Below are 17,008 nucleotides of genomic sequence, written 5' to 3' on the forward strand. Positions count from 1 at the left end.
GGGTGACCATACAAAACGGGCACATATCTAATACAGGGTCATGGTGAGATCCTTTTTGGGTACAAGGAAGTACACTGAATAAATGCCTTTGTTTACCTGTGAAAGAGGTACGACACCTCTATGGCTCCCTTCTCTTGTAGTGTCTCGACTTCCTGAAGGATACTCAGATGGTCTGGCATCAGTCGTCTTGCACGTGGAGGTCTGAATGTTGGGGACCGGCTGAACTCTATACAGTACCCGTGTGCCATGGTCTTTAGAGCCCACTGGTCTGTAGTTATCCCCTGCCATGCCTGAAGGAATGATGTTAACCGGCCCCCGACCAGGGAGGCATGGGAGGGGACCCGAATCTTCGGGTCATTTTGAGCCTGAGGCAGGGGAGCATCTGGGAGTAGAAGAGTTCCTGTCCCTTCCTTTCCCACAACACTGACCTCTTTGGGGATACGGGGTGGTGTATCCGCTGGTTCCATGTGGAGAGGACCAATTGTTTCCCAAGGTGTACTGGTGGTGAGGAAAGCGTTGGCCACGAAAAATGCGTCCGGACCCAGAGCCTTATCTTGTGGAGGGTCTTTGTGGGATTTGGTCTAGCGTCTTCAGAGTGTCGTGCTCCTTCTTTGCGGTCTCGAGAGCCTCGTCGACCGCTCTTCCAAATAGGTTGGATACTTCCAAGGGTTTATTAATAAGTGACACTTGGGTTTCTGGCTTGAACCCAGAGTTCCTTAGCCCTGCATATCTTTTTAGGAGGGTGCCCTGAGCCAAAGATCGACCCGCTGTCTCAGCGTAATCCAAAGTGTTCTTAAGTATGCTTTGGTTTACTTGTCTGCCCTCGATTACCGTGGCCAGAAGGGGAAGCGGTTCAGGAAGGCCTTCCAGTAACAAGGCCCACTGAGCGTCCGCGAGGCTGGCTAACTGCCTGTAGAAAAAGCTGCTGCAACCGCGACCCTCTTTCCTAGGGCGTAGTGTATTTTACACTTTGTCAGGGGGTGCCTCGCCAGTTGACAGGGGTACCCCTGCCCTTTTCCTTGTAGTGGTCAGCACTAGAGAGTCTGGGGTGGAATTACTTCTGATAAAAAGGGGATCAGAGGGGGAAGGCCGAAAAAGCTTTTCTATCATCAGATTAACTGCTCTTGTGAGTGCAGGTGTTGCTAACGAGGGAGTCAGATGTTTTTTAATTGAGTTGAGGAGAGGAGAGGAATAGCCACGTTGGCTGGCTGCTTCTCTTTAGGAATATCCTCCACAAAGTCAGCTTCAGGAACAGCTTCATCAGTGGCGATCTTAAAATGTTCAGCTGCTTTGCGCAACACGTAATTTGATCGTCCACTGGAGAGGGATGTCTAGTGGGAGTAGTCTGGGGGGGAATCCAAACACAGGGCATCAGGATCAAATTAAGGGTTTGGAGACCGCCAAAGCTGAGGGTCACCCATATCTGGATTTTCCCCTCCACCCCTCTATGGGTTCATGCATATTCTCAGGATCGATGAAATGATCTTCATCCTGAATGTCTGCAGGAACTTCCTCCTCAATGAGGTCGTAAGTGTACACATCCTCTCCGTGAGTGGGGTCAAAGAGTCTTGGAAACTTAGCCACAGAGTCCAAAATGCATTCTTCCTGTGGTCTTTTGGGGGTGGCTTGCTCTGATAAAGGCAACAAACCTATCAAGCCTATAAAATTTTCAAATTTTTCCCTAGTCCAAGCAGAAGACCAAGAGGGGTCTAGAGGTGGAAAGGGCTCCTGTAAACGATCTTCTGCCGCTAAACGTCAAGTCTCAACGCTGAAGAAATACCTTCTTCGCCTTCCGAAAACTCCTCCCATGGGGCCGACAGAGATGGCATGTCCCTGTGTTTCTCCTTAGGCTTGGCGGAGGGTTCCGGTATTCCCCTTCGGCAATCTTTGGATTTCGACGGATCTTTGGCCTTTTCGTAGGCCTCCGCAAATCCTTTGACTGCCGCCTATAAGTGTCAGCCTAAACAAATCTTGTGATGTTTTCGTCCTCCGCAGATGGGGACGCGTAGCCTCAGCCTGCGGTTGAGTAGTTTTCGGTGGAGCCGTAGGCTTGTCTCTGGCAGACGCTTTCTCCAGTGGAGCCAGGGGCCTTGTCATAGGCGGACGCCTTCTTACGATGCGTCTCGACAGAACTTGGAATATTGGGAGTAGCGCCCTTTGTTTTCGAGGGCACGGTCGCTAGGCGCTTCTGTGGCTGCGGGGAGGGCTGCTGATCGTTATGGTTGGCGGGTACGGCCGGATCCTCTGGTGTGCCCGTTGGCTCTGTGGACTTCTTCGACGACTGGCCAGGGGTTGTGGGCTTAGTGATTTGCAAATGTTAGTCTTTGTCGCTGGGGTGTATATTCCCCATAGCAGTGCCCGAGCCGTGCCTGGCGGGGCCGGGGACAGACGACGCGGAGCGGGAGCGCAACCGCCGAAAGGTCAACGACCTCCGGGTCGGAGGTATGCTCGTCACTATTGCCCTCGTCACACCCGGCGGTTGCGGCAGCAGGAGATGACTCGGCCTTTCACATCCCTTAGGCCGCCCACCGCTTGACACGGCACTCCTTCAATGTTTTAGGATGGAGGAGCTTGCAAGCCGCACAACCTTCTTCGTTGTGATCAAGAGGCAAGCAATGGTTACACCATTGATGCTTTTCTCTCCAAGGAAATTTGCCCTTGCAAATGGGGCAAAACCTAAATGGAGTCCTCTCCATATCTGAGGATAGGGAAAGTGACGAAGACCAAAGAGGAAAGAGGGAGGAAAGGTAAAGGCATTCTCAGATTGTACAGAAATGTCCACCCCAACCCCGCTCTCCCTAGCATTGAAGCAGTGGCATGGCCCGCAGTCTATCCGGGCATGTGAAGTCTCTATTGCGACCACGTGCATGTTTTAAGAACCCCCCCCCCACCTCTAGAATGTCGTCTGCTCCTCATGCTCCGAGAAATATACCACCTTCTCTGCTGCCACAACAGACCACATACATGGCCACCAGTCAGCTAGCATAGGTAGCATAGCCTCAGATCTCCAAAAAGATGCCATTGTGGCCTTTGCTATGAGAAGCATAACGCGTACCAAGGAGATGTTGAGACCATGCCCAATGCTCACTCTCCCTTTGAAGGCCGCCAACAGACATACAACAGGTGCAGCGGAGGCACTGTCCCTGCTAAGCAGTTCAGCATGCTTACCACATCCAACCAGTATTGTGTGAGTTTAGAGCAGTGCTACCATATATGCAGTCAAGTTCCAGTGCTCCCGCAATCCCTCCAGCATTGACCACTTCCGCTTCCTCCCCCTATATGCTACAGCTAATCTGGTGCGAGGTACCTCTAGCCAAGAACCTGAACCCACTTTCTGCATACTGGACATGCTTAGTTGCTCTTTTCAACCCTCTCCACGCCTCCCTCCATGCCTCAGGTGGAATTTCAAGCCCAAACTCCTCGTGCCCAGTCTGAACGTAAGCTGGGGGGAAACACCCCCCCCCTTCTCAGACAAGAATAGAGGCTAGCTACGAGTCACCTGGGGGCACTGACTGAAAATATCAGCTTCTCGAACTCCGTAAGCGCCCTAATGGACCCCAGCCGGTTGACCAGCTGCATCGCCCAATGTCGCAGTTGCCAATATTTAAACCTGTTTCTCTCGCCTACACCAAACGTTGCCTTACATGATTCAAAAGACTGGATGTGGCCCTCATCAAACAGGTGTGCCAGGAATTCACAGCCCACTGCCCAGCAGTTTGAGAAGCCAATCTCGTCATAGGCAGGGGGGAAAGCTAGGGTTGAAATGAACCAGGAATGACAATGAAGAGAGCCCTAGACCCCTCACCCCCACCACGTAATCCCATACCTGTATAGTCACCCTAGTGGACGGGAGTTTGTATATACTCAAAGGCCTATCCCCCTTAGGCAACCAGGGGATCTAACGAAACGGTTTGCCCGCCACCTCGTCCTCTAAGCAACGCCACCCCTTGGTTGTGAAGGGATTGACTCAATCATTGATGACACTCAGTTGCGCTGCCTGATAGCATCGACGCACATCAGGCAAAGCCATACCCCCTCCCTCCCTAGGCCTGTAAAGAGTAGCTTTAGAGATCCGGGCCTTCCCACCATTCCAAAGATAACCCATAACCTCCCACTGCAACAAAGTGACAGCCAGAATAGCGACCATGAGCGATTGAAAGTGGTAAAGCAGCCTAAGCAAGCTATTCATTTTAATTGCAGAGATCCTCCCGAACCACAAGATAGCCTTCATTTCCCAAGATTACAGGTAGTCTTAATGGTGTTAAATAAGGCCTAGTAGTTGCACGGTATAAGTCGCCAAACTGGACAGTTAGGTAGATCCACAGATATTTGAGCTTCCCATTCGCCCCAGATTCAGCTTGAACCCAGAAATCCGACGGAAAGAGTCAGAAATCCTCAGGAGCTCAAGAACCAAGGATTCCGCTCTTGACAGAGTCAAGATCACGTCACCCACAAAGAGGGCTATTTTGTGCTAAGTAACCCATACGGTATTCCCTGGATTCTCTCCGCCGCCCTTATCTGCACCGCAAGAGGCTCCACCGAGTGCAAAAGGCAGAGGCAAGAGGAGGCTCCCCTGCCTACTCCCAGAGACTGAGTGAATCCCTGGGAAAGCACACCATTAGCAGAGTTCCGAGTGGTCGGGCATGAGTACAGAGCAAACACCCCTTTTATGAAACCCTCAACAATGCTAGAGCTTCTTATCACTTCCCGGAGAAAAGGCCATTCAACGCGATCAAACGTTTTTTCGACATCTAAACCCAACAACATGGCTGGTGTACCTGTGCGGTGGGCCACATCAATAAGGTTTGCATTTTTTTGGATGTTGTCGGCACCCTGGCGGCCCTGTACAAAACCTGCCTGGTCCTCACTCACCAATAGCGCCAGAACCTAGTCCAAACTTGAAGCCATAATTTTAGCATATTTTTAGCTTTAAGTGAACATACTTGACTCACCACAGTGGAAGCACTTCTGAGTAGTGCACAGCGAAGCGTATTGAGCGAACAATGTTGAGAAGGAGCACTATCTGGAGAGCAGCTGCTGTCCTACCTATATTCTGTTTAAATGACTCATTCCTTTAACAATTAGTTAACCGGCATTCGTTTTGAAGCATAGTTCACTGTTTATGCTGAATAAGTTGGGCTTTTTGCTTTACAATAAACGTTTTTTGTTTTTCATTTTAATCCCTGTGAGGAAAAACAGCTTGCAATAGAGACTTAATTATTACTCTGCACTCACTGTACCCAAGTCCCAAGCAAAATTATAAGTTTAAACATCCTTAACTCACTGCTACACTATCTTCGGTTTTCCATAGCCATGACAGGGGAACTATGAAGTGAGATACAAATCTCATTTTCGTTTTTATCAAAGCTCTTCAACAAGATGCATTTTTAACTCAATATACATATATATTATATGCAATTCATTTTTCATCCTATTTCTGTGACATTTGATTCCCCCTTATGATCAAGAGAACACTGCCATTGGTTCTAGATAGGGACAATTTTGTTGGCACTGGTGCCTTTGCCTTTGTTTGCAATCAGTGGCCTTAAATGATCACTCACTTCAAGACTCCGCTCCTTTTGTGGCAATTCTGATTGGACCATCTAACCAGATAATCCCTGTACAAACCTGTTTATTCCCAATTCTGCCAAGTACTCACAAAACAAAATATGGATTATGACGAATATGCAGACGTCTGCTTAAGCTTTCCCCCACACTGCCATACGACTTGTCCAGCTAAGTGGCATACAATCTGGCGGGCCATGAGAAGGCGCTCCTCTGGCAGGGTGCCAGATTTGAAATAGGGTGATCAGGTGAAAAATACATCCTTTCATTATGAACGTACATTCATATTGAACGCACACAACAAATCCCCATTTTCAAAATCAAAAGTATGATATTTTACCCATTTAAAAAAAATACTACCATCACAAATGTGATTTCCTTTAACTTTTTTTGTACACTTGTTTTCTCCCAGCTTCCAAAAGTAATCCACTTAAGAATATTTTCACTTGCTCTAGGTAAGACCCACAACCACCTGCTCCAACATAAAGCTAGCCTAAGCAGCAAAAAAAAAAAAAAGCAACAATGAAAACACAAAGCTGATAAGCAAGCATAACGAAACCAAGCAGCACAGCTGCACAATTCACCAGCGCAGCATGGGCCAGCAGGCTCTTAATCACAACCAACAATTCTTAAAATGTCCACTAAAATAAAATATACTGCAGCATGATAAAAAGGTGTGACGAAACTAAAAAGACATCTTAACAGACTTTCTACCGTGGGTGTTCGGGCAGAAATCGCAAGCTCAGCCCATTTCAGGACTAGTACATTTGCAGAGTTGTCACTACATAGTTTTCAAGTTTGCAATTTTATGGCAAGAGACTATTATGCTGGGCTTTTGCAATGCAGTGGCTGTCTGACCTCCAGGCAAACTCCGGGACCACAGAGACTCAAGGTTGAATCCTTGCTTGTTCACACGAATATCAGCCAATGAGGTCTCCTTTTCGAACAATTGTCATGCCTCCATGCTCAATGGCTAGCTGCCAAGCTGTTTCATGGGGAGGCTGGATCAGTTTTCAGTAGCAGCAGACGCTTACCTCAATCTTTGGGTGCCCAAAAGAGTGTATGCCTTCCCACCATGCGTACTGAAAGCACGAGTTCTGGCAAGTGAGGAAAGAGAAAGTGTGGTACTAATCACTCAGTGGTGGATAGCCCAGGAGTGGTATCCCAGGGAACTTTCCTCCGATTTTCCAATCCTACTTCCTGGAATCTAGATATTCTGAAGTATCTGGAGGTGGCCTCCTCCCGATTATCTTATAAGAGTTGTGGGTCCTCGTAGCCTGGGGCTGATTGCAATGTGCCACAGCCTTCAGCCTTCAGCTTTAGCTGCACGCTTCATCAAGGACACCTGGGCACCCTCTTTAGCAAGGAGTGAGTACACAGCTTGGGCTGTCTGGGTTCGCTGGTGAATGGAGAGGGACAGAGATCCAAATTCTTGTCCTATAGTCGAGGTACTGCATTTATGGGCCGTAGCATTCCATGTTATCTTATGTTAAGAAAACTTGAAAAGCGCACGTTGCCGAAGGTATTATTATTATCCTGGCGCTAAGAGGGTTGAAGGACAAACTAGCCAATCCCGTCTATAACAGGTAGGTCTTCAGGGCATTTCTGAACGCAAGATGGTTAGTCTATGGCAAAGCTTTCCACACCCTGGGCACATGCAGAACAGCCATTTCATCTGGCCATGACTGTCTGGACAGCAAACCTGTTGGCGGCCACCCATTAGTCTATCGGCTTCTGAAAGGTGTAAAGGTTCTCAGAACCCTGGAACCTCCCCATTGTGCCCTATGGGATGTTAATATGGTACTTTCCTCGAGGGTTGAGGAGGAGCAGGAGGGGGGTGAGAGACAATGTGCTCCTGGGGTTAAAGGAACTGTCCTGGGATCTCATGAGGTATCTGTACCTCACAACTTGCAAGAGTGTTTTCGGGTGCATGAGCGAAGGATTTTTTTTTCACAGGGATTATTCTGAAGAGGACTTGGTTCATCTCTCAACATACCATGATGGGGTTCAGGACAGGCTGAAGAACAATGGTTTGGATAGTTAGCCAGAGGTTAAGATTCATTCTAAACCTTCCAGTCATCACCTTTTGTTTTGCTAAAGTCACCCAGAGTGGGACGGGTATGCCCAGATGTGTGTGCTATACCTGCTGGGCCTAGAGATCCAAGGTATACCTCACTGATGACGCTGAATGAGGCCGAAACAAGTCTGGGGTTGGTTGTGGTCTCGTGTAGTTCGGGTTGAACTGGCCCTGTTGGGATGGGATTAAGCCTGATTTGCATATGGTCTTTCCCCTTTCTGTTTTGGCTTGACAGACTGAAGAAAGATGGTTGAGGGTTGGCCAGAGTGATGGTTTAGATTAATTCTAAGCCTTACAGCCGTTACCTCTTGTTTTGCTGAGGTCAGTAATTTACTTACTGTTCCTCGCACAACCGTGGCTATACATGGTCTGCTGTATCAAACAATACAAATTCTTGACACCCACTCATAGGCCCTTTGGATGCAAGTAATTCCTTTTAGCTATCAGATGTTCCCACATGCTAGCAACCTCTCTCACCTTATCAAGGTGGTAGTGGATCAGGCAGGCAGTGATGTGACCACTAATGGGTCCCAATGTGCAACTGGAAGCCATCATGAAATCAGCTGCCTTGTCGGAGAACTCATTTTTAAGGAGTCCTTAAGCTAGTGGGGAGGTGGCTTTATTACTAGGGAGTAAACCTTGAACCAGCCCAATACCTGCCCCCAGGCCTTGCCCCACAATATAGATTCTCCATACTTGTTAGTAATAGGGTAGTTCAAATTGTATTAAAGACACAGAGGCGACTATTATTCCCACCTTATCAGACGTACTGTAATGCGTAACGTATTGTTTTATTAACAGCATCTTGAATAAATAGGTTTTTTCCTGTACATGCCAGTTTCTGCTTGTGCAGTGATTGTATGATGGTTTCTGTTTTCGAAGTGCCGAGCTCCAACTTTGTGGTTAAGACAAAGATCACCATATGCTGGCATGATTGCAATTCACTGTTGCTCATGTGGGTTTCTTTTCTTTTTTGTGAAGGCCTACTGTGAAATTCACAGGGGACCGGTGGGGCGCTGGTCGCTGCAAAGCAGAAGGAAGAGTTGGGGATAGTCATACAGAGCCAATCCATGGGATTGGACTATGTGTGTCTACTGGCTACAATATTTGGAATTTAAAGAAATCTATTACAACAGACAGATGGTTTCTGGGAAATCTAGTTTGTTATTTGAATAGTTATTTGCTGCTCAAAGAACAAGTAAAGGGAACCAACCTCGGGTTGCGGAGGTCCTTGGTCGTCTCTCGAATGCTAGTCGGGGACCACATTGGAGAGACTGGCATAATATTTGTCTCCGTCTCTTTAACAGAATAACTCCCTAAATACTAACAAGCATAAGGAATCTGTATTATCGTCACATATACATTTACTTTTTTGTCCTGGCTAATTACAAAAACAGACAAGCATAAAGCATGTACAATTTAATAAAAACGAAATGTACAGTTACCTGCAACTACAATATGAATTCTCATAACATAATTGAAACTTACCTGTTTGGAGGCGTCTGACATATTTCAACATCCCAAAACTATTCTACAAATTGGTTTTTAAAAATTCAGAGGTCAAACAAATTAATTTTACTTTTGTTCATTACAATGGAATTATGAGCTTTGAAGCAGACTAAAGATTAAAAAAAACTATTTTGGGGAAATGCAGAGTTGAAGTTATGAACAATTCAGAGTGGACAAAGTAACAAAAAAACAATTAACTACTACGTGCTAAGGCATGCTGAGACACTAGATTAAGACCAAGTCTGAAAAAGGATGCTTAAAGAATTTAATGTTTTACATTTTGGAAGAGACTTATCAAACCAAAAGCCCCTAACAAGCCCCTAACAATTAAAATAAATATTTGTAACTGCATTATGATTTCAGAGGGATGGCAAAAGAGTAAAATAGGTTTGTTTAAATTCTGAATATTTTTGCTGGCACTTGGCAGCAATGCCTATCCAATAGGCTCTCAGCAGCCTACCTGGAGTGAAGTTAGGTAAGAATGTTACCAACAGGCCCAAACAGAGTGTTGGCTAGCGCCACTGTTTTTGCTTACAGTTTTTAAAATATTGTTTGTAATGGAAGACTGTACATATTGGGGTAATTTATGATACAAATTAAAGCTTCAAGACCGTTCCTCAAAATGTGAGCGGAGCATGTCTAAGAGATGACTGAGTAAATTGCAATCCCAATTATTGTACCATTAAATTAAGTTGATCCTCATCTCACAAGATACACTGCTGTTAGAAATAAACAAAATCAGACAGTCATTTTCCATGGTCACATGCTCGCAGCAGTCTTGCATATTTAGGATGAACGTCCACACATTTATCATCCGATTACCTGTTGTTGGTTCTCGAGACTCATCTCCAAAGCCCTGTGTTTCCTTTTTCTTCCTGTGGGTTGAAAAGGATAAGAAATGGTAAATAGTGTATGCCCATGTAATCCGGAGAATTCCTACACCTAACAATGTCCTAGAAAAGCAGTGTCTTAAGTGTTTTTCTGAACTGCAGGAGCGTTGGAGCAGTCCTTATGGCAACCATGTTATGTTTGCTAGCAAGGTAGGCAGGTGTTCTGGCGGTGGTTGCTTTGCATGTGGTATAGGGGATTTTGAAGATAATCCGTGTGTGGATAGCCAGTGTTGCACACGCAACATGGGGCGATGTGGTCGTATTTCTTGGAACCAGTTATGAGGCATGCCAGTGTGATGGACCGCAATGAGTGGGCCCAGATATATGGCAGGCAGAGAGCCTACCGAGGAGGGTGTTTCCCCTATCAATATGTGCAAACTACAATCACGAAAGTCAGTACCACAGCCTAGAGGTCCTATGGTAGGAGGAAGAGCTTAATGTTGCAGAGCAGTGTGAGCCGATACTAGTGGTCTGCATGCTTTTTTGATCATACGCTGCTAGAAAGGGAGGTCACAGTCTTGATCATACGCTGCTAGAAAGGGAGGTCACAGTCTAGGATGAACCAGAGGAATTTGGAATAGGGTATGAGTGACCCTATCTAGGTGCCTGTCATTCAGCCATTCTTGGAGGACCCGAAGGGAGACCTCAACAATAATCAACTATCAGTACTCGACCTCTCCAGGAACGACCTTCCATATGCTGAACAATCTCTACTGTCCAAGGGATAAAATGCAACTCTGAGGAAATTAAATAACGACGTAGAACGCTTTAATCTCAAAGAATACTTGCATGGGCAGAACAATGAACAAAGGTTGTCCCAGATTTGATGGCTCAAAAAAATAAGCTAGAACTGGCCGTTGTTTAAATGTTGAAACCTACATCAATGGTCTCAGCAAACATGTAAGATCTGACACACTCAACAAATAGGTGACTGAACACAACCTCACGCCCCAAGAGAGAAGGGCAAGAACATTCCAAACAAACAAGGAAATTATAACCAGCTGACAAATGCAATGCTGTTGTGGTCATGGATAGAAAGAAATACAACATGGAAAGGTACATCCTCTTGATACAAATATTAAAAGGCATTTATTTATTCACATTTGTAGAGCGCACAGCAGCCCTTAGGCATCGTGGTGCTTGTTTCATAGAACAATTACAGGCTTAGTTACATAGTACAGAGCACATAATGCAATTCTAACAGTACATTTTAGTTACAGGGAGATTGCAAACAATGCATTGAAAGACAGTAAAAGGGGGAGAAGTAAGGAACAGTCAAGGGTTAGTTGAAGAGGGAGGTTTTTAGAGATTTCCTGAATGCTGAGAGGTATGGTTCCGCTTTGAGCGACCTGGGGAGGGCTTTCCATAGTTTGGGTACAATATGGGGGAAGCCAATGCCTCATGCTTTGTTCCTTTTTATAGTGGGGATGCAGAGTTTGTTCGCATGACAGTTTCTTTTTGGGCGAGTGGATACATCTTGCACAATGGTGTCCGAGAGGTAGGATGGTGCATTGAGTGTGAGACACTCGAGTGTGAGGGTCTTGAACGTGATCCAGTCCTTTACAGGGAGCCAGTTTGCATCGCGACTTGCTTGGGTGATATGATCCCTTTTGGGTATGTTGAGAGCAGCTCTAAGAGCGTTGATTTGAATGACCTGGAGACGGTTTAGATTTTTGTTAGAGGTTCCTGCAAGGAGGACGTTGCAGTAGTCTAGCTTTGCTCCGATGGTGGCTCCGACGATAGTGAGGCAGTTTTGTTTAGACAGGTAGGGCTTCACCTGATAAGTTTTGTGGTGTGTGCAGAGGCTGAGGCGATGGCGCTAACCTGACGTCTCATGGACATGGTAGAGTCAAGGTAGACACCTAGAGTCCTGACAGCCGGCTAGACAGGAATGATCGAGTTGTCTATGGTAAAGTTGCAGTATTGATGGTCAAGTTTCGCTAGGATCTTTTTAGGGTCTATGATAATGATCTCGGTTTTGTCACCGTTTAAGCACAGCCATTTGTGGCCATCCAGGGTTGAATCGTTCTGTAGATAAGGTGGAGTGCAGCTGCGTCTTTATCGTAGGAGCCAGAGAGGGGTAGGAGAACTTGGGTATCATCGGCATAGTTCGTGTAGGCTATGCCGAGGGAGTCCAGTTTGTCAAAAAGCAGTTTGGTGAAGTGGTTGTAGATTGTGGGGGCTGTGCACGAGCCCTGTGGGACTCTGCAGTGTATAGTAGTGGGGGCAGCGTTCGCCTAGTTGGAAAACACTTTCATGGCTCTGCCCTTTAGGAATGAGGTAATCCATGTGGATGCCTTGTTAGAGAATTGGGCTGCATTTAAGAGGTGCAAGGTGAGGGTGTTGTGATCTACAAGATCAAAGGCAGCCGAGAGGTCTAGGAGTAGGAGGAGAGCCGGCTTGCCTTTGTCCATAATTGAGGTGATTTGATTTTTAAGATCAAGGAGTGCAGTTTCAGTGCTGTGTCCCTTACAAAACCCTGATTGTCTTCTACCAAGGATGTTGTTGGCTTCAATTAATAGTTGGATTTGATTATGAGCTACCTTGTCCAAGATTTTTAAGAAGAAGGGGACAGTGGTAATGGGATGGTAGTTATTTGGTGATGATGGGTCTAGCAAAGGTTTTTTTTTAGTAGAGGGCGTACCCATGCTTTTTTAAGGCTGGCTGGGACGGACACAGATGTGAATGAAGCATTGATGAATGCTTTAATGAGTGGCGCTAGTTGCTTGGAACATTCTTTGACTAGGTTGGGGGAGCAGATGTCCCCTTTGCACATGGAGGGTTTGAGAAGGTTGATGACATCTAGATAAGCGACATCCTGGAAAAAGAAGAGCTGTTTGGGGGGCTCCTTGAGTCTTTGGGCAGGTGATGATGTGGTGTTGAGCTTAGACAGGTCTTTAGATTGTGCTAGGATTTTGTCCTGGAGTAGTTCTATTTTTTCTTAACATGGCTGCTTGAATATTCGAGCACCAGGCTTCATCTTTGACGATGTCGCTGGGGCTAGTGGCTGGGGTGAGGAGTTCTCTGAAGATAGATAAGAGTTCCTTCGATTGGGAGTTGGCTTTAGAGATGCGTGCGTTGAAAGATGGATTTGGCATGAGTGATGGCTTTTTTATATTGTGATGATATTTGTTTGAAATTTTCATTGGTGATGTTATTGGGGTTAGATTGCCATGTAGTCAAAGCTTCACGCTTGGCAGATCGTAGGGTAGCTAGTTTGTCTGTGAACCATGCGTTGGAGTGTAGTGATTTATTTTCTTTCTTACTTTCAAGTGGGGCAATGGCTTTGATGGCATTAGTCATCGTAAGGGCGTAGATGTTAGCCAGGGTAGCTGGGTCGTTAGAGAAAGGAGGCTTAAGTGCAGAGTATCCAAGAAGGGAAGGTGGTTTTCCTTAGTCCGTTTTTTGGAGCTTCTTGCTAGAGCAGGAGGATCCTTTTTGAGAGCTCTGGCTGGTTTGGATGCTGGGATTGAAAATTGTATGCAGTTGTGGTCTGTCCAATTTAGTGATGACCCACATCAAGGAGTACAAAACAACTCGAACAAATTTTCAAATTCATGCTAAACAACACAGAGGAACACCTCCAACATCTGATACCAAACAATCCAACTTCTGGGACTTACTTTTGCTCACTAAGATCCACAAACCAGGAAATACGGGCTGCCTGATCATATCTGGGGTAAAGACATTAACCAAAGCAATATCCGTATATAATGAATTCATCTTAAAACCTCAGGTGAATACCAAAGAAGGTTTTTGTACAGGACAACACACTACTTCAGAAAGGCAGAATATGTATAACCAGATGCACTCCCGACAACATAGGAGGTACGTCACTGCAATTTATACCAAAATTCTACATCTAGATGGAATTGCTGCTTGCCAGAAATTCCTGAAAAAAGTGACACCCAACCACAGCTATCACAGATCTCATGAGCTTCATATGGACAACCAACAATGTTTACTTCGATGGAAGACACTTCCTACAGAAGACAGGGACGGCCATGGATGCAAAAATGGCACCTTAGTATGCTAACCCAGGGGTCGGCTACCTGTGACTCTCCAGCTGTTTCAGACTACAGCTAAAAAGATCCCTCACCAGTGACTATGCTGGCTAACATAATGGGATTTGCACACTAGAACTTCTTGAGAGTCAAAGGTTGCAGAACTATGGGCCAACCACTTCTTGGCAGTCCTAGAACAAGAGATCTTACAACAATCCCTGAAACCACTAACATACTTGTGTTACACTGATGACCACTATCTCTGGTGGATGGAATGTCCATCTAGACACAGCTGTATATAAGAAACCCACAGGCAGGAAGAAATACCTGCACAGGGCAGGTTTCCATCAAAGCCACACAGAACGGTCCTGTAACGCTCACCTGATTCCCACGGAGGCGCCGACCCGTTCTGGACTGCTACAACTTCTTCCACGGTAAAGCGTAGTGCTTGGAAGATGGACTTGACTGGACCCCCAAACCTCGTCTGTCTGGCCCATAGAATAATCCTTCTGTAGATGGGCAAAGGGAGTTAACTGTCTGCTAGATTGTGTGAGAGATTCCCCCCCTTTTCCCCTTCTCACCCTCCTCGAACCCTAGCTGTGCCCTCCGCAGACTCTCACCTTAATTTCTGTATGGACGAGCTCTCCATCCTGCTTCAGACGCAGGGGCGCGTAGATTTCCAGTTACTTCACTGGATCTCGGATTTGGCGAGGGTTCGATGTCTGCTTGCCTTTACCAAAATGCTGCCGTAAGTATATAGTTCAAAAGATCAAGTCTTATTTGTCCCTTGGCCTTTGTTTAATTTTCAGGGACTAGGTGAGGAATCCGTGTGGAGGAATGGACTCGCCGAGGTAAGCTCAGGTGAGTACTTTTAATGAAGGTGTGCCGTAGTGGTTTGCTCCGACACCTTAATGAGTGTGTCTTATTTCCCCATAGGGGCCGGGGTACGGAAAAGCCAGAAAAGCTGCTCCGACCCAAAAAGGGAACTGAGGTCCCAACAAAATTCAGGTAAGACTTAAGGTGAGTAATCTGTCCTTTTGCAATTAGTTCGTTGCTCACCTTGTTTTGTCCTTTTTCTCCGTAGGTCTTGAATGCGACCGATGTCGCCTATGGGCGCTGAAAAGGTTGCCGGCGCCACGTGAAGGTAAGTGGAAGCGGCGCGGCAGCGTGAGAAGCGGAGCGCTTCTAACTATTGTCTTTCTTTTCCGTAGCTGCTGGGATGCGGCCAATGTCGCCTATGACCGCTGAAGAGCTAGACAGCGCCACGTGAAGGTAAGTGGAAGCCGCGCTGCAGCGAGCGATGAGATGCGTTTCTAACCCTTTACTTTCTTTTGCAGGATCGACGGAGTGAAGAATCCGGATGCTGGATGAAGGTAGGTAATGTCCTAATGCTTGCCTTTCTCTCCTCGCAGGTGTTCTAGGTCCTGGTGGGAGTGGCAGGAGCCAGGATGCAGGAGCCGACTCGGTGAGCGTCCTGCTGCAGATGCAGAATAACGCAAAGCACGTGTGGCCATCCGGGCGTGGTTTAAATAGCCTTGGAAGAGCTTCAGGTGAGTGTTCTTCCACTGGCCCCACCCGAGTAAGAAAAGAGTTCCTGAAAGAAAATAGTTCCTCCCCAGCCTTAGTTGGCTTGGAGCTTCAGACAGCATGGTCTGCCTCATGTGAGTTCACCCAAGCATTACCATATGTTCTGCTAATGGTGAGCCTGGCGCCTATGGCGCCAGGACAGATGCCTTTTATGAGCCTGGCGCCAAAGACGCCAGGACAAGGTCCAAAGAGCCCCTGTAGGGGTTTGCTGGGTCCTGCTTGGTGAGTATGAAGTCTGCTTCCGGGGACGCTGGGCCTGACCTGGCTCCTCGGGAGCAGGCATCATGACAGGTCCATTATCTAAAGCCTTGCAATCTGGTATGAACACATGTTCCAGTAGGAAAACAAGGGATTGCCAACTCGCCACATTCCTTACATCCTTCTTGCAAAAGGGTCACTCAATCAGATAAATTGACTGGGAATTTGATCATTTATTGAAAATACCAAGAGACAACCTGCTACGATACAGAGAAAGCAGAAATACAGAACGATTGCCTTTCGTTGTCAACTAACATCCAGCACTAACAAACCTGAATGCGATTGGTAATGACCGTCAACCAATATTTAGCAGGGCTGATGAGCTGACAAACATTTTCAAAGTTCCCCAATTGCATACTGGCAATAAAGAAATCTAGCACGGTATCAGACCCAAAGTACATTTTCACTAGATAAAGAACAAAGTAGGCCTGGAACGCACCCAGGCAATGTCACGAGATGCAAAATATGCCAACATGTGTGCACCAAATCTGCCATAACAACCACACAATACTAGACAATACAGAAAGGGTTATACAACTGCTAACAATCCAACGTTTCATATATTTTCCAATGCAAGAGATGTCCGCGAGGAAGATATGTAGGCGAGACCTCCAAGGAGCTGCTTCAAAGGATAAACCTACATAGATACACTATCTCGAACCACAAAACAGCAGTGGTCAATACTTCACCCAGAATGGGCACACATTGCAGGGTCGATCAGTGATGGTTTTAAAAGGCAACCTCTTGAACTCCACACAAAGGGGAACTTGGTAGCTCAAGTACCTGGAGATGCTTAACATGAGCCAGTTACTGCTGTTTTTGGCATCCGATTGCCCTACATCTTCTAGACATTCTGGCTTGCCCTGCGTCGTACAGATTTGTGTATTGGATAACTTCTTAGAGCTGGTGTTTCACCCCAGTTTTTCTTATCCAAGTTTGTGCAGTGGTGTTGCTGCCTTTTGTTCTGCAATGTTCACTTTTGGACAAACTTTCATCATGTTCCTCCTTTTTGGTTCATCAGGTAATTTTGTTGAAGTTTGTGTTCTTCTTGCTCTCGTTTTGTCTTTTTCTGTCTCTACCTTCATACTTTGCTCTCATATCTCTACAGTGTACCATTT

The 17,008-nt window shown here is 46.3% G+C and overlaps 1 protein-coding gene across 2 annotated transcripts in view; it reads right to left on the reverse strand.

The window, feature by feature from the left end:
- Nucleotides 1–17,008, reverse strand: part of SMIM7 (small integral membrane protein 7) — a 216,468-nt gene that overhangs the window by 18,177 nt on the left and 181,283 nt on the right. For both annotated transcript variants that reach the window (XM_069649201.1, XM_069649200.1), the window contains exon 3: nt 9,974–10,026. In XM_069649201.1, the coding sequence (XP_069505302.1) occupies nt 9,974–10,026 (53 nt within the window). The remainder of the gene's footprint in view (nt 1–9,973; nt 10,027–17,008) is intronic.

The sequence above is a fragment of the Ambystoma mexicanum genome, chromosome 1p (genome assembly GCF_040938575.1).
Source record: "Ambystoma mexicanum isolate Mex_15411 chromosome 1p, UKY_AmexF1_1, whole genome shotgun sequence".
Lineage (NCBI taxonomy): Eukaryota > Metazoa > Chordata > Amphibia > Caudata > Ambystomatidae > Ambystoma > Ambystoma mexicanum.